The sequence below is a fragment of the Anarhichas minor genome, unplaced genomic scaffold (genome assembly GCF_050575085.1).
Source record: "Anarhichas minor isolate MPS153535 unplaced genomic scaffold, ASM5057508v1 ptg000041l, whole genome shotgun sequence".
Classification (NCBI taxonomy): domain Eukaryota; kingdom Metazoa; phylum Chordata; class Actinopteri; order Perciformes; family Anarhichadidae; genus Anarhichas; species Anarhichas minor.
Genome location: NW_027466487.1, coordinates 1,883,781 through 1,906,169, shown reverse-complemented (window position 1 = coordinate 1,906,169; position 22,389 = coordinate 1,883,781). Strand labels below are relative to the sequence as shown.

The following is a 22,389-nucleotide window of genomic DNA, read 5'->3' as shown; positions in this document are numbered from 1 at the left end:
TTTGAAAAAGAGTGAAAATTAGGAGAATATAATGTGTGATCTTACCTCTCACTTTTATAGAAATGTTTTTGACATGAATACAGTCCCAGCCTTGCCAGATTTCACATCCATACAGTCCCTCATCAGATAGTTGTGTTTTTGTCAGAAAAAGAGACACATTTCTATCAGCATCCCATTTCACACGTTCAGCATCCTGGAGTTTGGGTGTTTTAGGCCTGGCAAGGATCACCTTCATCTGACTGGCATCTGTGGCATACTTAATCAACTTGACTCTGTAGCAGCTCTTTGTTCTATAGTTCTCAAAGCAGGGGAGAACTATATCTTCTTCTTTAGAAGCAAACACAGTCACTGGTGAGATGCCTTTAAAATGATAAGAGATAAAGATTAGAATCCCTTTAAGGATAACACCCAGAGTACATTTTACAATAAATAGCAGATTATTAAAATATATTACATCCGTTATGAAATAAGTATGTCACCTTTTAAGTTCAACAACAGTCAGAGTTGGTATAAAGCAAATACTTCTTTGTTAAACTGACTATAAACAATAAAATACATTCCGAATGTGGTAATAATCCAGTGACCTACTCACCTCTGCATTCTGATATGACTATTAACAGAACTAATAGTCGGAGACCTTGTAGATACAAATGTGCCATTTTCTAAGTAATGCAGCCAACTGGAGTGACACAATTGTATTCTCTTCAAGACTTGTTTTTTTGGTCTCCACCTATTCTCAGTTCTCCAAGTCACACATGACACTACCTGCACAGCCAAATGTTGTTTTTTGGTCCGTTGTACCTAAATGTGTGGTCAATAGAGCCCCCGTGTGGCAAGAACAAGACACTACATCAAATTGACAAACGGAACATAAGAGCACATGTTGTTGTCAAGTAATATATTGAGGTCACGTTTAAATTTGAGTTGGATATGTTAAAGAGCAGCACTTGCTCCTCCCGAATTATCTTTACTGAGGTGCCCTTGAGCAAGGCATTCAACCAGCAACCACTCCAGTGGAGCTGCTCAGTGACTGGCAGACATGACTGTGCATTGCTCTATGCATGCAACTGCATAGGTGTGAATGCATCACTTTTTATTCAAACATGCCTCATGAGCAGATTATTTCTGCAGATCAATGTGCATTGCTCACTGTTCACAACACAGTGCTGCGTCCCTCCTCCATCCTTAATTGTAATGTCAACTTGTTTTTTAAACTGGTGGAGCTGTAACACTTTTCCACATAGACTGTATTAGAGCTTATAAATTACACAGCAGGTATCCTGCATGAAAACTACTCTTATTGTGCTGGTCAAATTGAGGCTGTGTGTGAGTGTTATACTGTGAACTCACGCCTCTGTTTTGCTGCAGCCATAAATACTACAGAGGAACCTCACTAACGCAAACCAAAACTTTGTCACTTCACTTCCTCTTGTCGCTCAATTTAGAGAAACGCCATCATAGCTTTCCGCACTTTCCGTGTTAGGCTCTCAGCACTGTCAACAGAATGGACAGCAGTGCTCAAGGTTAGTTTGCCTTTCCTTCTGCTAACTCTGTTTGTCATTTCACGTTATTTATATTGTCTTGTACATCATTTCACAGGAGGTAAAGCATACGGTCTTCTCAAGTCTCAACAGGAAGAAAGACTGGACTCGATCAATGAGGTGAGTTGTTATCTTTAGAAAAAGTCATCGTGTTCCGTTAGAGATAACTGGCTTTTGGAATTATTTTACTACAGACAGGGGCTGGACACAAACACATGGGACCTGTGTGATACCAATAATAATATGTCTGATTGATTTGTATTGTTTGGTGTCACTGCCCTATATATAGGCTTTTCTCTCAGACCCCAAGTATGCAGAAGAGGAAGACCTAAGTTCAAAGCTTGACATGTTTAAAAGTGAGTATCAAAAGGCTACCAATCGCTCCTCAGTTAATTGTTTGATTTAGTGTCATACATTTTGAAATGAGATTACATTTGTTTGTATTACAGAGAAATACATGGAGTTTGATCTCAACGACAAAGGAGAATTAGGTATAATTGCACTTGTCTTCAAATCTTTAAATATTTTTTGCTACAATTTGCAACTGTTGCTTTCAGTAGTGAGTCAGATCATATTCACAGATTTTATATAGATAAGCACTTTTTTAGTTATTTTCTGTCTTTGAACGATCAACTTTATAGATTTAATGGGGTTAAAACAAATGCTGGAAAAACTCGGATTGGCCAAGACTCACTTAGAGCTGAAAAAGATGATGGCAGAGGTCGCTGGAGGGGCATCGAAAGACACCCTCAGCTACAGTGACTTCCTGAATATGATGCTGGGAAAAAGAAATGGAATTCTAAAACTGTAAGTGAATACATTCAGAGAATGGGTGGAGACCCAAAGATGGGTCACATGAGGATTAGAGTTAGCGGAGATTAAGTCTCCAAATAATAATAAAAAAATGATGAAGCCTCTATTGATACAATAGTGAATATAGCCGATAACATTTTTATTTTTTATTTAAAAAAGTAGTTTCTCAATCTCAATTAAAACCTGAAAAACGATTACAGTTGTTAATAATATTGGTTACATTTTTTATAAAGAACCTAGTAGATGATTGTTTAATGCAACAGTAGTACTCTCTATACTGTATACGTGTAATGTCCTGTATAGCAGCTGACATGTCATTTTCTTCATTTAAGGATCTTGATGTTTGAAGGCATGGGAAAGGAGCAGGAGCACAAAGATGTTGCACCACCTCGTCGCAAAACCTTTTCTGATCTGCCTTGAAAGAGCTCTTCATCCCAGGAGGGATTACTTTTTTCTGATTTAAATATAACCCAAATCTTTAAAATCCATGTCAATAGAAAAAACAAAACACCAACCACACTGTATAATGTGCATTATGAAGAAATGGAATCTACATGAAATGCTTTGTATATAGTGGGCTACTAAAGCCTGCTTTATCCATATGATATTGCTTTAGCTACTTAATTAAATAGAACACAGGGCCGATTCATATATGGACTCTACATGACCATTATCATGTCAGACAAAATACCATAATATGTACAATATAGGAATAGCACCGTTTTATACAAGGTGAATTCAAAGCATAAATTCAATGGTAGTTTTGTTGGAAATTCATTAAAGTGAATGAAAATAAATTTGTATTCTGTTCATGTTCTTAACAAAATCAGCCACATTTTCTCTCTCGGCAGTATTTTATGGGAACATGCGTCATGAGGAACTTTATTTTGAAAACTTTGACCGACCGGAAGACGTATTTGTTATCCAGGGAGCTAAACGAGGATAAACTAGCTAAGCTTGCAAGTTGATGTGTTAACTAATATAGAAATAAAGGTGAGTAAAAGTGACTCTCTGTAAACAGTTATACAATGCAGGAAACAGTACCTCTAACGTTGACTACATATTGCTGTTACAAGAATAAATTCCACACTCTACGTACTATACGTGTTATAGCCAAGGGACGCTAGCAAGCAAGCTAACGTTAGCAGCAGGTCTGAGACGCAAACTCACGGTTTGCTTTAAATTATACAATAAAATCAAATGTTTCGTTCAAAGTCCGCGAGATAACAGATCAGGTTTGTTGCAACTAAGCTGTAAAATATCTAATCTGTGTTCGTAAACGTTACATCTCATATGAAGTGAATGTGTTTAGCCGCTAGCCACAGCGTTAACGTCGGTCCATTGACTGGTTTGGTTCGTCAGGAGGATGAGCAGCTCGGAGGAGGTGTCCTGGATCTCCTGGTTCTGTGGACTCAGAGGGAATGAGTTCTTCTGTGAGGTTGGTCCACACATTGTTTTTAAACTGGAATTTATTTGGCCACATTTAGTGAGAACACCCATTGTTGTCACGACAGGTCAGCTGCCGTAAATAGGTTTTAATGAACGTAAAGGAGTCACGTGAGCCACCAGTTCTCTGCATACATCCTATTTGTCATTTGATTTAATAAAGATTTCGCTAGTTTTGAAACAAAAAAGGAACAAAATACACCCTTTACAAAGTATTACTTTTACAGTCATTTACAACAATCGGCTATAATAATGAAAATAAATCAATTTTATTTAAAAAGTATATATCAAAACGGTTTAAAATAAAAGTCTGAAAAATGTATTTGTGACGAAGCAAAAATCTGTATATATAGATATAGCCAGAGAAAACACTGTTTAATCTTAGCTGTATTTGGCTGGAAACATTTATTCTTTACACAAGCCACATGGACTAAACAATATACATGTATTTTTATTTCTAAAGTTGCTTTTGCTTTCTGATGAGGGATGTGATTTTATATTTGTCAGAGGATGTTCAACACTTCCCTATTACAGCCACTTCCCTGCTGTTTGCTACTAATCTGTTCCACTGAATTCACATTTGACCTTATCACTCAAATATGAAAGAAAAATTGTTACAGTAAAACGTACTAGGCATGTAGGCATCAATGCGTAACATGTCTAATTAGCTTAGCACTCACACAATCCAATTCTAATTTGAACTCCTTGCGTTATCATTGGCAGCATCTAAATAATCCTGTTACGCTTCCTTATCAATGTGCTGTAGCAATGGGATGTTGCTTGCATCAGTAAATAACGGCATTGATAGCCATTCATTGTCTCCAATGGTGTGTTACAGGTGGATGAAGACTACATACAGGACAAGTTCAACCTGACCGGTTTGAATGAGCAGGTGCCTCACTATCGGCAGGCTTTGGACATGATTCTGGACCTGGAGCCAGGTGAGAATATCAAGGAGGTAGCGGTTCCCACGTGATGTGGAAATAAAGTAGAGTCCCCTTTTTTAACTGCCTTTAATAACGTTTAATCTGACAGACGAGGAGCTTGAAGATAACCCCAATCAGAGTGACTTGATAGAGCAGGCAGCAGAGATGCTCTACGGGCTCATACATGCACGTTACATCCTCACAAACAGAGGCATTGCACAGATGGTAGGCTATCACTTCATGATTTCACATTCTGACACGCTTCATGGCATGAATCAATGGAGATTTCTAAAGTTGTTGTTCTCCATAGTTGGAAAAGTATCAACAAGGGGATTTTGGCTATTGCCCCAGAGTCTACTGCGAGAATCAACCAATGCTTCCGATCGGTAAGTCGGTGACAAATTCACGCTGTACCGTTGTCAGTGGCTATGAAGACGTACTCAACCATCCCTTGTCTGATGTAGGTCTGTCAGACATCCCCGGAGAAGCAATGGTGAAGCTTTACTGCCCAAAGTGCATGGATGTTTACACCCCCAAATCCTCCAGACACCACCACACTGATGGAGCCTATTTTGGGACCGGATTCCCCCACATGCTGTTCATGGTGCACCCAGAGTATCGTTCAAAGCGACCAGCCAACCAGTTTGTGCCACGGTGTGTTTGAGTTATTTGTTTTTATTAGTGCCGTGCTTTTCTTAGTATGTTTTAATGTGTAGGATTTCGGGGCTTTATTGGCAAAAATGGAATATAATAGTCATTGCTGTGTATTCATCACACTGCTCCTTTAAGTGGTTGGCGTATAGAAGACACGTTTCCCTCGGACCTTAGTCGGGCTCAATATTGAACAAGTACTACAGGTTGACATTGATTACCTGGTCACATGTGTCCTGTTTAGGTATCTGTACTGAAACGCAGTTCTGGTATATCGGTTATCGCAAGATGTCATACAATACTCCGCCTTTTATAAAAAGACATTTCCTTTTGTCCAGGAGGTGATTGTGTTTCTTTTTTTCTTCTTCCAGGCTATATGGTTTCAAAATTCACCCAATGGCTTATCAACTCCAACTTCAGGCTGCGTCAAGTTTCAAGAGCCCAGTCAAGACGATTCGCTAGAACAACACGATGGACTGAAAGACCTCGCTGTCTACTGCTTGTTGGAAGGAATGGATTATATAATCCCAATGAATGCCTGTACAGTTTCCCAAACTCACCTAGACACTTTCAGATTCAAACATTTCCTCATTTATCGAAACACCGTACAGTTAAGCAGGTTATTGTTTCTGTATTAAACATGTAACTGATTCCAAAGGGTCAATCTCCTCATAGTGTTGAACTTTAATTGATGTCTAACTGTCTTTGCACATGTTAGTTATTTCCTCCTCAACGTGGCTTCAACTCCTGCGGTGTGCTTTCGACAGGTTTGCCTTATCAGTGATATGGTCAATCCATGCTTTTGAAAGTTAACATTAAATCATATTCATGTAGTATTTTATGCTGTAAAGATTAAGGATTCTATTTGAAAACAGCAATGAGTGTAACTGTGATCAGGTGCTCGTTCCAAGAAACAATGAATATCAAATTAGAGGAAGAAAATGGAACTGTGCTTGATTTAAATTTTATTATTCGGCTGTTCAGTTTCCTTAAAGTTTAGAGACTGTTTGTACTCGATTGTTTAGGCAAATGTAACATGATAGTATATTACAATAGTTTCATCTCAAGAGTTTGGTGTTGATTGGACATGCAGCAACATCAACTGTGAATGGCATTAAATATTTATTTCTTACCAAGATCTCTTTCGTACGTTCAGAATGGTATGCTTCACACACAGACTGCAGAGTAATGCACCTTTTATTTTTTCATAAAAAGACAGGGATAAGTCACAAAGCAACAATATTTTCCATCGTCTAAAAACTATTTTCTTTTTGTGAAATTCTACATTTTCTTCCAGGTGAGGTTTCTGTTGTTCATGTAGCTACAATACCAATGGCTTCTTTGTGGGTGAAAAAAAAAAAAAGTTTGCTAACAAACATGCTATCTAAAAGGAATTCATATATTTAAAGCATTTTCTCTTCTATGGAAAAGCACAAGAAACACAGAGCGATCTACTTGGACTATGTGGTAAAAAGGCTTTACAAACTCGGGTGATAATTAATGCAATACTTGTGACATCTCTAGTGGAAGCCTAGAAACCAGCGCGTGTCGAAACATCAGAGTACATCAAATCACACAAAACACTTCCTACTTTACAAATAAATTACTGTATAGTAGAACATGTAAAAAAAGACAACTTGTGCTCCTATGAGAGAGACGCGCCACACATACTGGGACAGCTGCCTTCACCCCTTACAAGCGTGGTTACTGTGACAGACGAGCTTTGTATTTATTGACCTCACTTGGCTGAACATGAATGTACATTTAAAGTCGGGATGGATATACATATATATGGACATTCCTCGTACAATCAGAAGGAGGTCTGTAGTCTTACAAAGAATATCAAAACCTGAGTTAAACAGACCAAAGCTTGCAGAGCTTTTCTTACCAACCAAATATATTCAAAGCAATTGTGAGTTCTATGCTACTGAACGAAACATAGGACTGAAGCAAGCGCTCCACTGTCATGTGGACATTGTGAAAGGTTTGATAAACTTGGTGGACTACAAGAGGAAACGAATAAGAATGATTCAGAGTCTCAGAGCCACGAGCAGAGACCTCAGAACTCAGTAAACAGCACAGTGGTAACCTTCAATTTAATGAGCAGATGGATGAATAACTTAAAAACCTCAAATTTGTACAAATACTATAAAAGCATTAATTCTATAAAATAGAGAATTATTTCAAAATAGATCCATAGATTTTTAAATTTAGACTTTACAACAATGTGTAGGCTGCTGGTTTAGGAAAGAGAATATGTTTAGGTTTCTGTACCTGAGCAGTGAACTGAGCAAAGCAACTGTCCAAACCTTTGTCCACTTTTCTATGCAAGGTATGTAATGCCATTCAAAAAAAAAAAAAATGCCTTTCCTGAATTAAATAGACAAGTAAACAACAAAAAAAAGAATTCCCTTGAATGTAGTCTTAACGTTCCCCGCAGCACCAAGGGAATAAATGCTGATGGTGTGTAAACTAGAATGAAAACAGTGCATTGTTTATAAAATTAATGTAAAAACCACGAAGGAAATAAAAGCATTTAAAAGCAAACAGAACTGAAAATGCTGTTTTTTTTTTTTTTTTACCAATAATTTTTCACTAAGCTTTGTTGACACCTGGATGAGATAAGCATTTGATCAAACTCGAGCACTGTGGAGCCCTCCTCTACCTACAACTGATAAACAAACAAAGAGGATCTACTAAGATGCATCTACTGAATCATCCATAATAGTAGGTGCAGATTCAGGGCATGTTGTTTGGATATGTGTGCGTAGACGGAGCTGGTGATTCAGTTACAATGCTGATGCTCCGCCGTCTTTCTCCTGCAAGACAGACATTAAGCGCACTTGTATTAGTCTTAATATGAATTAGTAAAGTCACAATTGTCCTCATTTTCATTAGATGATACTTAATGGCAACTTTTGACACAACCGGGCAGTGTTTTGTACCTTATCTTGGTCGATGTCAGAGTCGGCGGTTATGACGATTCTCTTCTCCACGCGGGTCTCCGAAGATCCGCTTTTCACTACCTGGTGGTGGGAAGAAAACGTAGAATTGAGAGGCGAAATAAAATGAAAATAAATAATCAGCACAAAGCAGGATTCCAATGCTAACCTTTGAGATGCGAGTGGTAGTGACTGTGGTGCCGCTGGTGCTCTCTGAGGTTACGGTCTTGGAGCTGGACACGGTTGTGTTGTCTTTGTCCTTGTCTGTCCCATCAACTGCCACCTGAGAATTTAAAAAAACGGGGGAGACTGAGTAATCATTTTGAGATAATGTGACCGTGAGCTTCAGCCAGGGAAGGTGCAGTGCTGCTGTATTCTCATTCTGGAGGCGCCGGCCTGGTTCCTCCCAAGACTCCTCCAAGCAAACAGACCGTCTACAGCCGAGACACATCTGGGCCGAGCAGCTGCTGGAGCCCCTACCTTTGACGACTCATAGATGAAGGTCTTGGTCGGGACGATAGGGACCTCCGTGGTGGAGATGCCACTGGGTAAGGAGGCGGAGACAGCTGTGATGGTGATTGTCTGGGTCTGCACCAGAGGGGGCTGTGGATGGGAGCATAGCCCCACGAGTGGCTGTTTAACCAGACACCTCACAGCAACCAACTTGTTTTACACCATTGCATTCTTCCTAAAGCCATCGTCTGCGTGAAGTCACTTTCACGGAAACAGCCAGTTCACCAAATGTCCTTACGACTTTTTTGGAAGCAACAGAATCACCGTGTTATTTTCCTTCCCGCCACCAGCTACTTGAAAAGAAACAAGGAGACGGAAAGCCATACGTTGGGTTTGCAAAGATGATGAAAGTAAAGTCAAAGTGTACAACAGAACATTTGTAACCCATCACCATAGCTGAGAACACACCACTGTGCAACACCTCTGAATGATGAGCATAATTCACCCGGTACTTAAGCGTTAAGAGAGTCACAAGTTGTGATTTGTTACGGTGCTGCAAAGGAGTGATTAAGAGTGCCAGCCTTGAAATCATTCAGAGGCCGAGCAGAGGCGGATTCAGCGTCACCCTAGGGGGGGGGGCTACCTGGAAGCAGCGTACGACCTGGGGACCATCGCTCCTGAAACAGGAAGCTGGGGAAGATCCGACTATCTTCCCAGAGCGCACCGACACTTCTGGATACGATCCTTCTTCCTCCTCCCGGGTCCCATCCAAAGCCTTACGGCAGCGGCCGAGGGAGGCGGGCAGCTGCGCCGTCTCCACCTCTACGGCGGGCACCGAGGAGGTCTCAAAAACTACAACCTCTTCCTGATCACATGACCCCTCCTCAACTCGAGCATCCTCAGGCTCACTGTCGTGGCTCACAGTGGGACTCGGCATGCCTGAGAAGGTGTCCTCATGTGCAGTGTGCGTCTCTGAACCATTGCAAGGGAGACTAATGCACACGCTCTACAAGAGACACAACACAGCCGCTATGTGATCATGGGTAGGTGAAGTACTTTCTGCTGACATGGTATGTAGGATCATTGTTACAGAGATTATATGCATGAATTTGTACAGTATAGTATCCATTTTATGAGGCACGACAGATCTGTAGGAAGATAATAACTTACATTAGAATTTATTAAAGGCCATGTAGAGCCCTTCATGGCCACAATGTACATTTTTCTTGAACTGATTTCCTCTACAGACGGTCACCAGATAAGATGGATACTGAACACAAGTATTACTCCATATTGTTTATTTCAGTATGACTCTGAATGAATGGATTATTGTTTTTAGCTTCAATATTATTTCAACAATGACATGCCACTCACACTAATGTCATCAACTACAAAATCATATTTTTTAAATAAAGAAAATCACAAACTTGAGTAACGAATTCATTCAAGGGACAAACAATCGTATGAACTGTATATGGAATGCCTTTTATTCTTTGGTCAAAGTTGATTGTCAAAAAAAGTCATGCAACGGGCAATCTGTTGCAGTTGCTGCACACTGCCCCATCAAATACTGGTGAAGGACAAAGAGGTTCAGAAGTATCACAATTAAGCTGCCTCGAGGTCATCACAGGAAGTACGACACTGTGACAAAGAATGTTGAGAAGTTTCTCAGTAACAAGACTGACGATTTCTAGGATTTACCTAATGTGGGTTCAGAAAAAAACATTTATATATATATCCAAAAATCACATCACAGTGATCAGCTTAGACAACCGACAATATAAACGTACCAAAAAGCGTGTACAAAAGCACGCTCAAAGTGATATGGTCGGACATCATACGCCTCCGGATGAAAGTCAGTTTTTAAGTAATATTGCTCGATTTAAGAGTCCAAAAAAAATGCAAAGTAGCGATGGCTTGATTGTCATTCCCAGTCTTTGGAGAACAGGTCTGTTTCTGGTTGATTGTGCTGCAGTGTGAAAGCAGAAGGAATGAAAGTCTAGTCCCATAGAGGCCAGAAGAAAAAAAAAAAAAGGGGGGGGGGGGGGGGGGGCAGCTTCTCAAGTGGAGCAGAGGATGAGAGATGAGTAATGCTACGGTGATGTCGAAGAGGAGGCGAAGGAAGGAAGAAGGAGAAGAAGAGAAAGCTAGAGGTTTGATGGGTGGATGGACTAGGTGGTGTCTCCGCAGCTCACACTCACACCTGTGTGGGGCTTCCGCAGGGTCGAGACGGCCCCTCAGCTGCGCTTGGAGTAGAAGTCTAGCAGGGGGCCGCGTGGGAGGCGGGTGACAAACTAAGAGGGGGGAGGAGGAGGAGGAGGAGGAGGGAAGAGAGATGAGAGGAGGAAGGAATCTTGAAATGACAGAAAATGAACTGAAACTTGTAAAAGCCAGAGTTGCGCAATAACGGATTATTGAAAAAATATGAAATGGGATTTTAATAGGACGTTTTTTGTTGTCCAGAGCATGGAAATGTTACATTTAAAAAAAATATTTTTCCATGTCCAACAATTATTTTTGCATTTTTTGGGGGAAACAAAGAAAGTCATCCACACTGGTAGTATCTTATTAAAAAGAAAAGGATGCATGTTATACTTTTTTTAAGAGGAAGTAGCAAGACCAATTCAGCTGCTGCGTGTCAAACCTTGTTTACTTTGATCAGAGTAGAGCTTTAGCTGAAGGTTAACCAGAGACTGGCTTGTTTGTCCGCTCCAGCAGGCATCTTTTGACCAGTGTCATATGTGCTGATCTCACTGCAGACACCAAGCTGTCAGTTTAGCTTTGCTTTGATTTCAATGTGACTCAAATGCATCCTGACAACACGATGCACTCGGAGGCATTTATCTCCAAGAGTAAAAATGCTTTGTGTCCAAACTGTTTTGCTGCAGTTGAGTTAATGTCTTGCCCAAAGGCACGCGCACAATGCAGATTACACTTGACATCAGAAGTTGTGTTTCTAGTCAGCTTGAACAGCTGTCATGTAATCTTTTTAACTGAATACATTAGTTTTATAATAGAGTCCTGTGAAAGTTACATTTCTATTTAAAAAAGGGAGAGTTGGGCAGAAACTGCAGATACAACATGAATACTAATCGTCTCTTCATGTAAAAACAACCATGGCTTGGAGAAAGCCGCAGTCAAGCAAAAGGGTGAAATCAAGTGTGAAAAGAAAGTGTGCAAGGCAAAAAGTATCAAAAGCAAAAAAAGAAAGCGAGGGAGGATATTCTCAATAAAGGGAGGAGAGAAAAGGTAAATGCTGCTCAGTGTGAGAACGTGCAAAAAAAGTCATCCCGGAGCCATGCGGTAGATCTCCAACGTCAGGTCTGTCAGTCATGCAACACAAACATGTCCGGGCTCACAGGCATCATACGCAGGTAAGAGGAACCACAGGGAGTTTTCAGAGAGCGGACCGCCGGTCCCAGAGATGCCTCACACACACACACACACACCTTTTAAGTGAAAGAGCAACACTACAGACCCTATTCAACAAGTCACACTGCATTCTTCATACACATGCACGTGTGGCACACCACATGCTGTCTCCTTGAATGGGTCCGTACATGCACACGTAACCCATTACACTCAAAGAGTGTAAGAGAACCAGGATGGACAACTGGAAGAGCCTGATCCCTTCTTTCATCAACATCTTTTGTGTGAATATATTCATCATATCGGAGAAGAATCCAACAGAGGGGAAAACTATTTTCTTTCGACACAAGACGTCAGCAAGAATTTCAGGTTCTTCTGTTCCGCTACAAATCCATGAGCACTGCTCACACTAGCGCGGCCATGTTTTCCAATCAAGCACAATCATCTCCATGGAAAACACATGTGATGATGCAAGTATAAATACAGCTTTAACCCAAGTCCATTCAGGAATTCAATATAAATGAAACTTTTTGCTTCGTTTGCTCCAATTCCTGAACTGGCAGACTTAGGTTAAAAAAAGGGATTTGGAGGCGAGGGGGGGGGGGGGGGGGGGGTTCCTGTGGGAGACTTACCCCATCAGCACCGGGCAGAGGCTGACCATTGATACCCAGGGTGCGGAACGGAGAGTGCGTGGACAGACGCTTGTCCCACTCACTGGGCCTGCTCTCCGGGGCGGCTTCCATGAAGTTCCTCTTCAGCACGCTGATGCTGGCATGATGCCTGAGCAGCTCCTCCTGGGGCTTATCAAAGTCCTACAGGGAGCCAAGTCCAGGGGGAAAGACAGTGTGGAGAGAGAGAGGGAGGGGGGGGGGGGGGAGAGGGGTCCAGGGAAATGGGAACAGGAAAACAATAAAAAGGGAGGAAAGAAAATAAGAAGTGAAGATAGAAAGTTGGATGGGAAAGGGAAGATGAAGGATAAGACCGAGGTTGGGAGAGAGTAACAAACAGGAGAGAACAAAGAAAAGTGACAGTCAGATGATGTCGTGTTTTTTCTGTACAGATTGTGTTGACTTATTGCTGATCAAATAAACAAGCAGAAGCAGGCTTAATTAGGGATTCTAAAGGAAATGAAAAGGGGTGAGTCATCGAAACGATCAAACTGTGGATTCTCGATAGATTTTCAGCGAAGTGTGGCAGCTGATTCATGAGACCAGACTCACAGGAGTCATTGCCATGATTTATCAAAGTCCATTTTATTTTTTTTTTGGGGGGGGGGTTTGGATGGGCAGGAGCTATAATTACACAACGCCGCATTAATGGTCTATTCATAGCATTAGGTTTTGCAGTGAAAACAGGCTGCAGATCACAGAGCAGGAGAGGCGATAATGGAAGACATGGAAGACGTGATCAAAGATGAAGCCTTAGTATGAATGGAAACCTGTTCATTTGACACAAATGAACAAAAGCAGTAGCAGCACTCATTTGGCAACATTTAGCACCAAGTTGATCTTTACTTACATCTGTAAAATATTGACTCCCATTTGACCAAACATACGATGATCTAGCCAATGAACAGATGTGTTCATCTGAACTTACTGTGGTGCTAAAGAGCAACTTAATGATAAGTGTTTCTCCAAATGTCATCCCCTTTGGCAAAGATGTAGAATTACTTTAATCTAAAATTGCATTTCTGGCAGGTTAAGACAATGAGACGGAAGTAAAAGAGCAGAAGCAGGAACAGGAGAATACTGGTGATCTGGAAAAAAATAGATATCAAATAAAACCGGAGCTGCTTGTGAACAGTGACAGATAAAGGATGTTTTGGAGTACAGCCTCCTTGAGGAGTTTGAGTACCAATGCAGGTGTCAGAACAAACTACTTCTTTGTTGTGAATTCAACAGCACTCTCCTGAAACAATTGGATTAGTTATGTTGCAACACACACACACACACACAGACATTTATCATTTAATCTGCAGCCAATCATTTACGCTGATGCAAAGAAGTGCGAATCATGCCACATGCAAGCGTGATGTCAAACAGTAGCCGCTGTGCCAAAGAGCAAGAACACACAGAAAGAGACCGACGTCTCCAGAAGGGATACCAACCTCCAACATTAAAAGGCTATGTCTGATATAAATTGAGTCATCCTCAATTCTCTTAGCTCTTTTCTGTGAAAAATAAAAAGAACAAAAGAAGTGTGGGTTTGTTTCAGTGTGCTGGCATTAAACTGCCACACGATGGACATGCATACTAAAAGAATTCACTACAGTGTTAATACGAAAGACAAAGACAACCTAAGGCTGTAGAGGACCGACGTTTCATAATGAGAAGAAAATAAAGAAAGTTATCATGCTTCTTTTTTAGTAAAGGTGCACAAATCTATAATCATGCATGTGTGCATTCCAGGGTTTACAACAACAGCAAGCAATGAGAGGAAATGAGTGCCTTGTAAACTTTCAAACAGCTAATATGTGTAAATTATTCTATTATCACCAGTTACTCTCCGTTTACATATTCCATCTATTCTTACATTCTTTCTACCTCGTAACATTTACTGCATGTGCATCGAAACCTGATGCGGATTGCATTAAAGACTGAATGGAAGCACAACATGAGAAGAGGATGAGATTAGTCTTTTTTTTGGGATGAGGAGCTCGATATTGTCAGAATGGAGGTGGAGAGATGGCTACGGAATACCGGGCTAAGAATCTGACCTTTCGCATTCGCACCACCTTCGTGCTCGTCACCTCAGACTTGTGCTACCCCGGGGGGGGGGGGGGGGGAGAGGGGACACATGTTAGCAATCCTCAGCTTGTTGGCTTCCAACACTCACATCTCAAGCCATAGTGGAAACAAGCCGTCTCGAGGGCCTGACATGCAGGAGCCCACAGCGGCCGACACTCACCTGAATGTCCCCATTGACGGTGGGCATCAGTGAAGAGCCTACTTGTCTCTGGTCCCTCCAAACTGCTGGCTACAGCAGCAAGAGAGACACAGTTCACACTCAGACACAGAGAACCAGCTCTGCGTGCTACTTTGATTAATTAAGACTATGAGGCAATTACATTTAAAAAAAGTGTGTCTTCATATTTTATAGTATCATCACCTACAATATCCCAATTCCCAGGCAATAGCTATGAGGAACCAGCTGTTCTGTGAGGCATATATGGTTACCCATACTGTATATGATGCTACATTGTTCCTGCACTTAACCATTTAGATTGAATTACATCACAGACATGTAAAACAGTGATAGGAGTGAAATTCAATACCTTGACCTCAGCCATGGCCTCCATTTTTGAGGGCTCCACGGCTTCTACAGTGACCTCGAGCTTTCTTTCCTCTTTGCGGCCGGTCTTGATCGGAGTGGAGGTCTGGGGCAGATCGAAAGGGGCCATAGGGATCCCTGCCTCGGCTAGAGCAGCCTGGGAGAAGACCGGAGCGCTGACGGGACGGGCGCCCCTCTGTGTGCTCACCGCTAGACCAAAACACAGACAAAACGCAAACGTTAACAAAAGGATATGTGTTTTAGCACCATGCGTTACGGAGGGATAAGACTGCGTCCACATCGGACATGATCGAATCCCCTAAGTGAGTCAAATGCACAGTGCATTTTAAATACAGTAACACATAATAGCTCATCTAAGCAAGCGGCCACGTCATACTTACAGTGTTAAGCCTCGATGTGATCAGATACGTGCACACACTGTAGGGGTATACTGTACCTCATATGCTCCGTTTAGTCTCGTTTAGCACACGACAAAATCGGAGGTGGGTCAGAAGCGAATGTCCACAAAGCGGGATGAGAGCAAAAGCACGGATTAGTTCTTGTAGCGATCCGACGACAGATGCAAAGTTAGATGACGTTAGGCTGTAAAGCTCAAAGTGGTTGAACTGGTGAAATGCTGAGGTTAAGAAAGCGTTATTTCTTCAATATGCGAAGCACGATCAGAGGTCCTTGAATGATGGAGAATGTGCGTTGCCGTCTGTGGACAGTTCCTCTTGTAAAGAAAAGTCAGCGTATCCTGTGAACGGGCTGCAAATGTTGCGAAGCGTTTTTCGCGGAGTGAAGAAAGCGTGACCGCGTGCGAGCTGTTGATCTGCAAAATCAAAAAAAACCAAAAAGGTGAGAAATACCTGACTCTTTGAGGCCAACATCTAGTAGAACAAACCAATCATCATTGACGTGCGTTTGTGTGAGCGGACGTCTTTCCTCCAGGATCCGCTTCTCAAACTGTGAACTCCTCTCGGAAACAGCGATCCTTGTTTTGGCCACAGGTGTTGGAATTTTCTCCTCCGCTGGGAACTGGATGCGCTCGGGGACAACGACTAGCACAGACACACAACCGGGTATTAATATTGAAATAAAGTAGAAAATATATAACGACATCTGCATGCATAGCGAAATAGACTGCCCCGCTAAATCGATGTAAAAATCATTTTTATTATACCTGATTTCTTAGTGGCCACATCCAAGAGAATAAAGCAATCATCTTCTACCTCTCTCACGGCTGGAGGCGGTTTCTGCTGTACCGCCTTCTCCTGCTGCCACTTCTCCTCCACTAGAGCGATTCTCTGCTTATTGGCTGCAAACTCTTTATCTGTTCTTACTTCAGGGCGTGTACCGATACGTTCGTCCACAGCCGCTAGCGTAGAATACACACAAAGCCTTATCAGTCAGAACACAATCCCACTTCTACTGAACAGGTAGAGATATGTAATAAACCGGTAACACACACACACACACACACACAGACACAATGTTATTCTGTCTGATTCCAGTCACACACAAACAGCAGAATACCTGGTACTTTTGCTGCAACATCTAGCAGCGCAAACCAGTCATCATCCACCGGTGTCGGATGTGACGGTTCAATCTCCAACAACTCCACAGGGGGCCTCATGTCTTCCACGATGAATTTTGGTTTTGGTTCAGTGGCTGCCACCACATCCACCACATGCTCAACCACAGCAACTAACATAGAGAAATAGGGGTAAATACATCTAGAAGTAATCTTTGCTCGAGCTATTTAAGGTTGAAAGCAGCCGGTGTGTGTGTGTGTGTGTGTGTGTGTGTGTGCAGTCCAGCTTATGAGTCACCACTCAACGGAGCCGTTTAGCACAGAGTATGTACGCTTTGTGAATGAAAGGTACCTGACGGTCTGACAACAGGCTTTTCGCGGATGATGTCGAACAGGGCAAACCAATCATCTCCTCCTCCTCCTCCTCCTCTCTCTGACGGTGATGCAATTTGGCTAGTTCTAATTTCAGACAGACGTGTCTCATCTTGCCTGCCGTCCACACCAATTATCATCTTCTCCCATGTTCTAGTCTCTGCGGTGGTCACCTCAACCTCAAACGTCTTCCTCACATCCGGAATAATCTCAACAGGAGTAGCTGGCACAAAATCAGACAAGAGTCAAAGAAGCCGAGCGACAATAGTGTATCCACCAAACAAAGCAAGCTAAACGCTGCAGAAATAGTCTTTGAATATAATATTTCAGAGTAAATTCTGGTGTGACATATTATATTACATATACCTGATGGTAGTACAGCTGGCTTTTCACGAACAGCATCAAACAGCACAAACCAGTCATCATCTCTCTCTGGCTGCAGTCTAATCTGTTCAAGATCAACCTGCTGCAACCTCCGCTCTAGGCTCATCACTTCCATTTGCGGAGGTTGAACGCTTGGATAAGTTAGGCTCGGTACTGCCAGAGAAACTGAGAGCAAAACAGGATTTATACTCAAACTTCAGCCAAAAGGGAAGAATCTAACAGAGACATCATATTTTATACAGTTACCAAAGGAAGACTTAAAGGCTGCGGGTACCTGGAGGTACAAAGGCAGTTTCTCTGGGAACAACCTCCAGTAGAAGACACCAGTCATCGTCTCTTTCTCTGACTGGCTGGGACATTTCCTGCTGTCCTCTGTCGTCTTTCTGCACCACAATCTCTTCACCTACGACCTCCTCCCTGGACTCTATGGTTATTGTTTCAGCCACAGTAGATGTGCTTTCTTCAGGATACACTTGAACATACTCTGCCATGGTAACTAATGACAAACAGAATGAATGAGCATTAAGACACTTATAATACGCTTGTAAGTCTTTGTGATGGGCCCGGAGGGAAAGGCGACAATACCTGGTGGCACATATGACGGTTCTCTAGTGGGAACATCCAGCAGCACGAACCAGTCATCTTCTATCTCTCTCGCAGCCTGCGGCAGTGCTACAACTTCACTCAGCACTCGTTTTATTTCTGTGTCTGCTGCCATACTCTCCACTCTTTTTTCTCCCTCCTCATCGGCTGCTATTCTAACTAGAGAGACAAGTTCTTCTTGGGACACTTCAACACGCTCCGCAACAGCAACTGAGACAAAAAAAAGAGATAAAAATCCTCAAACACTATTGACAGTACAGGGGATTTCAGAATAAGAGCATCCACAAAGCTCAGGATGATTGCTTTGATAATTTGGGATTTGAGCAGTACCTGGTGGTACATATGCTGTTTCTCTGGGATCAACATGCAGCAACACAAACCAGTCATCATCCCTGTCAGGCAGTGGCTGCTGTGGCATCTCTTGTAGATGTCTTGGCTCCTCTTCTCTTAACTTTGTCTCCTCAGCTACTACTTCTCCAACGTCCTCCTCGGTTGCAGTTCCAGCCACAGAGACAAAACCTTCTGCACCCAGCCGGTCTCTTCCCTTCAAGGTAACTGACGTGAGTAAAGTCGAGAGAACGTCTTTTAACAGAAGCAGCAATACGCACTTCCTGTATATTAGCGAGCAAGCAGAAAATAAAGCACAAGAGAGCCAACGTTTTGAAAAGCAACACGGGGGATTTGAGCAGTACCTGGTGGTACATATGCCGTTTCTCTGGGAACAACATGCAGCAACACAAACCAGTCATCATCCCTGTCAGGCAGTGGCTGCTGTGGCATCTCTTGTCGATGTCTCGGTGCTTCTTCTACTATCTTTGTCTCCTCAGCTACTACTTCTCTAACATCCTCCTCGGTTGCAGTTCCAGCCACAGGGACACAACTTTCTGCACCCAGCTGTTCTCCTCCCTTCAAGGTAACTGACGTGAGTAAAAGCAGGAGAAAGTCTTTTTACACTAACAGTAATACACACTTCCTGTATATTAGCGAGGAAGAGAGACAAAGTTTGAGCAGTACCTGGTGGTACATAAGGCGTTTCTCTGGGAACAACATCCAGCAACACAAACCAGTCATCATCTCTTTCCATGACGGTCTGTGGTGGTGGGATCTCTGGTACACGCCACACTTCTTCTTCTCTCATTGTTCTCTCTTCTACTACAATCTCTGTTCTCTCCTCATATGTTGTAATCTCAGTCTGGGAGGTGAGATACTCGCCTTCATCCACCTGAGCACGTTCCACAGTAGCAACTACAGGTGACAGTGAAGACACAGAGTCTTTGAACATGGGAGCAAACATGCAGCGCCAAGAAGCTGACAGTAAAAGAAGCAGGACAGCGTGTGGTGAGGTTATTCTCACCGGCAAGAACTATTTCCAACGTAAAGATATTACAAAAGCCACAAATCCACTCAATCATCACAAAAACATCTCTTAACAAGTACAATTTCAGGAAAGCTTGTTGGTTAGTATGTTAATGTTGAACTCATTGGCTGTGAGGAAGGCTTAAGAGGAATGTTCTGTTTAGGCTCAACTCTATGGATGATATTTATATGATGTATGTAAAACAGTACACACAAATCTATTGGCGAAGGTAAGTCTTAGAGCGATTAGTAGAGGTCTAAAGCGGTTTGCATTTTCACATACTGTACCTGGTGGTTGGAGAACAGCTTTGTATGGAGGGCGGTCCAACAGTATGAACCAGATATCCTTATCTGCCAGCTGAGCTCGATGCTCAGCCTGAAGCCTCTCTGTACCTTCTCCCTCAGTTATCTCCTCCAGTATCTGCGTCTGAAGCCTCGTCCTGTCTTTTTCTAGCCTCTCCTCTAAAACGACACCATGCCGTACCTGCACACCCTCCATTTCTTCCTGCGTCGGCCCTCTCTCGTCTACAATAGTAACTCTTTTCTTAGTCCTGCGCTGCACCTTCTGGTGTGCTACTACAGAAGTGGTACTGGTGACATCTGAAGATCCAGACTTCAACTCCTCCTCTACCTCGTCTCTCCATTCCTTTAGCTTCCCTCTCAAGCGGTCATCGGACAGACTCTCGTCCGTTACTTCTTTTTCACTCTCCTGCTTCATCTCGGCCCCTTCTTCTTCTTCAGGTAACAAGCCTTTTAAAAACACCTGCTTTATCTGCTCTTCTAATTCATCCACTCCCTCCTCTTTAGTCTCCGTTGTCCTCACAGATTTCCTCGAGACTGTTTCTGTTATACCTTCAACTTGTTTCTCCTGCTCAAAATCGCCCTCTTCCTCTCTTAACTGATCTACCTCTTCCTTACCCAATTCGTCTTCTATTACTTCCTGAAGTCGCTCTGCCCTCTCATCCATTTCCAGGAGCCTACCCTCTAAATCCCTAACTTCTCTCAGCCTCCTTTCCAAAACATCCATCTCTGCCAGCTCGTCAGAGATCAGAGTTTCCTGCAGCCTCTCAATGGTCAGTTTCTGCTCTGCCACACGCATGCCATGCTCGTCCTCCTGCTGGAGCTGGAGCTGGAGCTGAGCTAGGGGGGACACTGGTAGGAGTAAAAAGGGGAACAATGACCACGAAAGGAACTAAAACGTGATTCATATTGCAGACTGTTAAAGGGTTTGTACCATCAGTATTCTAATTCTGAAACTCACATGGTTTGTCAACACGCTCGAGCGAGGAGAGGCTGAAGATTCGGTCAAAGTAAAGGAACCAATCATCTTGCTGTGTCCGAGCTGGTTGCAATAGGCGCTCCATAGATTTCATTTTTGCCAAGCTGAGCTTCGCTGACAACATCAGAGAAACAATACTGAACATTATATACCGGACGGGCAAACGCACACAAATCTCACACTGCAAAATGCTGAATAGCACCACGCGATAGGAGGTCACAAAATGTTGATGCGTGTTCTTTAAAAATCAAAGCTTAAGTGAACGATTAAGATTCCTTTTAGCAAACTGCCAAATGACCATTATCAGGCATTGAAAGTGCAAATACCTGTCTGTTTCACAAAGTCAAAAGGTGCAACAAAGGGAAAAGAAGGATGCCGTTGGAGCAGTGCAGACCACTCGTCCTCCTTTCTCCTCTGTTGTTGCTCATCAGATGGCAGCTCCTGCCACGGCTGACTGACCGTTTGGGTGACGGTTTGAGAGCCAGTCTGCCCGGTCTCATTGTCCTGCCGGGTTACTGTGACTGCGTGAACAGACCGCCCTTCCTCCCAGGACTCAATGACAGTCTGCCCAGAGTCCCCTGTGGCTGTGAAGAGATGACGAGGTGATGGCAGTTATGTAACGCTTCTGCTGGAGCAATGACGGCCACTGTGAATGCTTCATAGTGCTTCAAGCACGTTGCTGACCAAGCCAGATGCCAAAGCATTTGTGAGTCCAGTAAGCTGCGGTTAGAACAAAGCCGAATAAAAGATGCCTCTCATCCTTTACAACACGACTGGCAGTTACTTTTCAATGTTTAAAGTAACCACTGGAGCAGTGACGAGTGAGTCGGTCAGTTAAGATGTTGAACATAAAAGGTACAAGCTGCAAGCAAATGAAAGCCATTGTGCAACGCACATCGAGCGGCAACTTCTGAAATTGCCCAAAAACAAATGAGGAACAGCAGCTTCAAGACTGGAAATGCCCGTGTGTACTTAAGCGTGTGAGGAAACGCCTTATTTCAGAGTGACCATAGTCACCCCGGTGATAGAAGGTGGGTGACATTACCCACAGGTCAGAGTACGGTCAGTGTTCTGACAAGTTAAACATCTGTGCTGCAGGTAACTGGCAATGTTTTCGTAACGACCACAGGCATAAAAGCAAATTAGCCAGAACGGACGAGCGTGTGAAATGATGCGATAAAGCCGACTGTAAGCGAGAATTTAAGAAATGCTGCAAAATATGTCAGAAAGCGCTGCTGCGGCTCCACACAGTTCCTGGTACCTGGGAATTCAGGAGAAGACCGGGGTTTGTCAGATGACAGCATCAGCGACCAATCATCAACCTCACTCCTGGTTGATGCCGAGAGTTGTTGCAGGAACTGGAGAGTTTCATCTCCAGCTGCAAGAGCGAAACACGTCAGAGAGTAGCTTATCGAACCTGTGCTTTGATATAACGATTCCAAACATGGGG

At 42.8% G+C, this 22,389-nt stretch overlaps 3 protein-coding genes across 15 annotated transcripts in view; 2 read left to right on the top strand and 1 right to left on the bottom strand.

Annotated features, from left to right (window-relative positions):
* The first annotated feature begins 1,401 nt into the window (after positions 1 to 1,401).
* LOC142969182 (allograft inflammatory factor 1-like) lies at positions 1,402 to 3,151 on the top strand. The gene is made up of 6 exons (XM_076108887.1): positions 1,402 to 1,523; positions 1,600 to 1,661; positions 1,831 to 1,897; positions 1,991 to 2,032; positions 2,183 to 2,348; positions 2,687 to 3,151. Exons 1-6 carry the CDS (start codon positions 1,505 to 1,507, stop codon positions 2,772 to 2,774), a joined length of 444 nt encoding a protein of 147 aa, XP_075965002.1. The 5' UTR covers positions 1,402 to 1,504; the 3' UTR covers positions 2,775 to 3,151.
* Positions 3,152 to 3,236: 85 nt separating this feature from the next.
* LOC142969181 (casein kinase II subunit beta-like) lies at positions 3,237 to 6,515 on the top strand. 2 transcript variants are annotated; one of them, XM_076108885.1, is made up of 7 exons: positions 3,237 to 3,347; positions 3,717 to 3,792; positions 4,639 to 4,741; positions 4,836 to 4,951; positions 5,037 to 5,112; positions 5,191 to 5,380; positions 5,749 to 6,515. In XM_076108885.1, the coding sequence occupies exons 2-7, from the start codon at positions 3,721 to 3,723 to the stop codon at positions 5,837 to 5,839; spliced, it is 648 nt and encodes a 215-aa protein (XP_075965000.1). In that variant the 5' UTR covers positions 3,237 to 3,347; positions 3,717 to 3,720; the 3' UTR covers positions 5,840 to 6,515. The 2 variants fall into 2 exon arrangements, with proteins under 2 accessions (XP_075965000.1, XP_075965001.1); XM_076108886.1 differs by lacking the exon at positions 3,237 to 3,347 and having other exon boundaries at positions 3,695 to 3,792.
* Positions 6,516 to 6,556: 41 nt separating this feature from the next.
* The window catches only part of LOC142969175 (uncharacterized), a 31,578-nt gene continuing 15,745 nt past the window's right edge, over positions 6,557 to 22,389 (bottom strand). For 5 of the 12 annotated variants that reach the window (XM_076108870.1, XM_076108872.1, XM_076108871.1 and 2 more), the window contains 24 exons: positions 22,201 to 22,317; positions 21,266 to 21,523; positions 20,922 to 21,053; positions 19,949 to 20,812; positions 19,319 to 19,549; positions 18,997 to 19,221; positions 18,635 to 18,859; positions 18,287 to 18,514; positions 17,976 to 18,197; positions 17,684 to 17,866; positions 17,298 to 17,540; positions 16,948 to 17,118; positions 16,595 to 16,789; positions 16,281 to 16,472; positions 15,416 to 15,621; positions 15,049 to 15,117; positions 14,858 to 14,902; positions 14,249 to 14,311; positions 12,774 to 12,953; positions 9,416 to 9,778; positions 8,800 to 8,922; positions 8,489 to 8,602; positions 8,323 to 8,403; positions 6,557 to 8,196 (listed from right to left, as the gene is read on the bottom strand). In XM_076108870.1, the coding sequence (XP_075964985.1) occupies positions 8,167 to 8,196; positions 8,323 to 8,403; positions 8,489 to 8,602; positions 8,800 to 8,922; positions 9,416 to 9,778; positions 12,774 to 12,953; positions 14,249 to 14,311; positions 14,858 to 14,902; positions 15,049 to 15,117; positions 15,416 to 15,621; positions 16,281 to 16,472; positions 16,595 to 16,789; positions 16,948 to 17,118; positions 17,298 to 17,540; positions 17,684 to 17,866; positions 17,976 to 18,197; positions 18,287 to 18,514; positions 18,635 to 18,859; positions 18,997 to 19,221; positions 19,319 to 19,549; positions 19,949 to 20,812; positions 20,922 to 21,053; positions 21,266 to 21,523; positions 22,201 to 22,317 (4,760 nt within the window). In that variant the 3' untranslated portion in view covers positions 6,557 to 8,166. Of the gene's footprint in view, positions 8,197 to 8,322; positions 8,404 to 8,488; positions 8,603 to 8,799; positions 9,126 to 9,415; positions 9,779 to 10,238; positions 11,067 to 12,773; positions 12,954 to 14,248; positions 14,312 to 14,857; positions 14,903 to 15,048; positions 15,118 to 15,415; positions 15,622 to 16,280; positions 16,473 to 16,594; positions 16,790 to 16,947; positions 17,119 to 17,297; positions 17,541 to 17,683; positions 17,867 to 17,975; positions 18,198 to 18,286; positions 18,515 to 18,634; positions 18,860 to 18,996; positions 19,222 to 19,318; positions 19,550 to 19,948; positions 20,813 to 20,921; positions 21,054 to 21,265; positions 21,524 to 22,200; positions 22,318 to 22,389 lie in introns of those variants that run through there. The other 7 variants (XM_076108873.1, XM_076108877.1, XM_076108874.1 and 4 more) reach the window with 7 other exon arrangements.

What these genes read in the sequence shown, in the direction of transcription:
- LOC142969182 (XM_076108887.1), top strand. An exon ending in GACTGGACTCGATCAATGAG is followed by an intron (nt 1,662 to 1,830) that starts GTGAGTTGTTAT and finishes CCCTATATATAG; the next exon opens with GCTTTTCTCTCAGACCCCAA. An exon ending in AAAGCTTGACATGTTTAAAA is followed by an intron (nt 1,898 to 1,990) that starts GTGAGTATCAAA and finishes TTTGTATTACAG; the next exon opens with AGAAATACATGGAGTTTGAT.
- LOC142969181 (XM_076108885.1), top strand. Translation starts at nt 3,721, where the DNA reads ATGAGCAGCTCGGAGGAGGTGTCCTGGATCTCCTGGTTCTGTGGACTC. An exon ending in TCAACCAATGCTTCCGATCG is followed by an intron (nt 5,113 to 5,190) that starts GTAAGTCGGTGA and finishes TGTCTGATGTAG; the next exon opens with GTCTGTCAGACATCCCCGGA. An exon ending in GCCAACCAGTTTGTGCCACG is followed by an intron (nt 5,381 to 5,748) that starts GTGTGTTTGAGT and finishes TTCTTCTTCCAG; the next exon opens with GCTATATGGTTTCAAAATTC.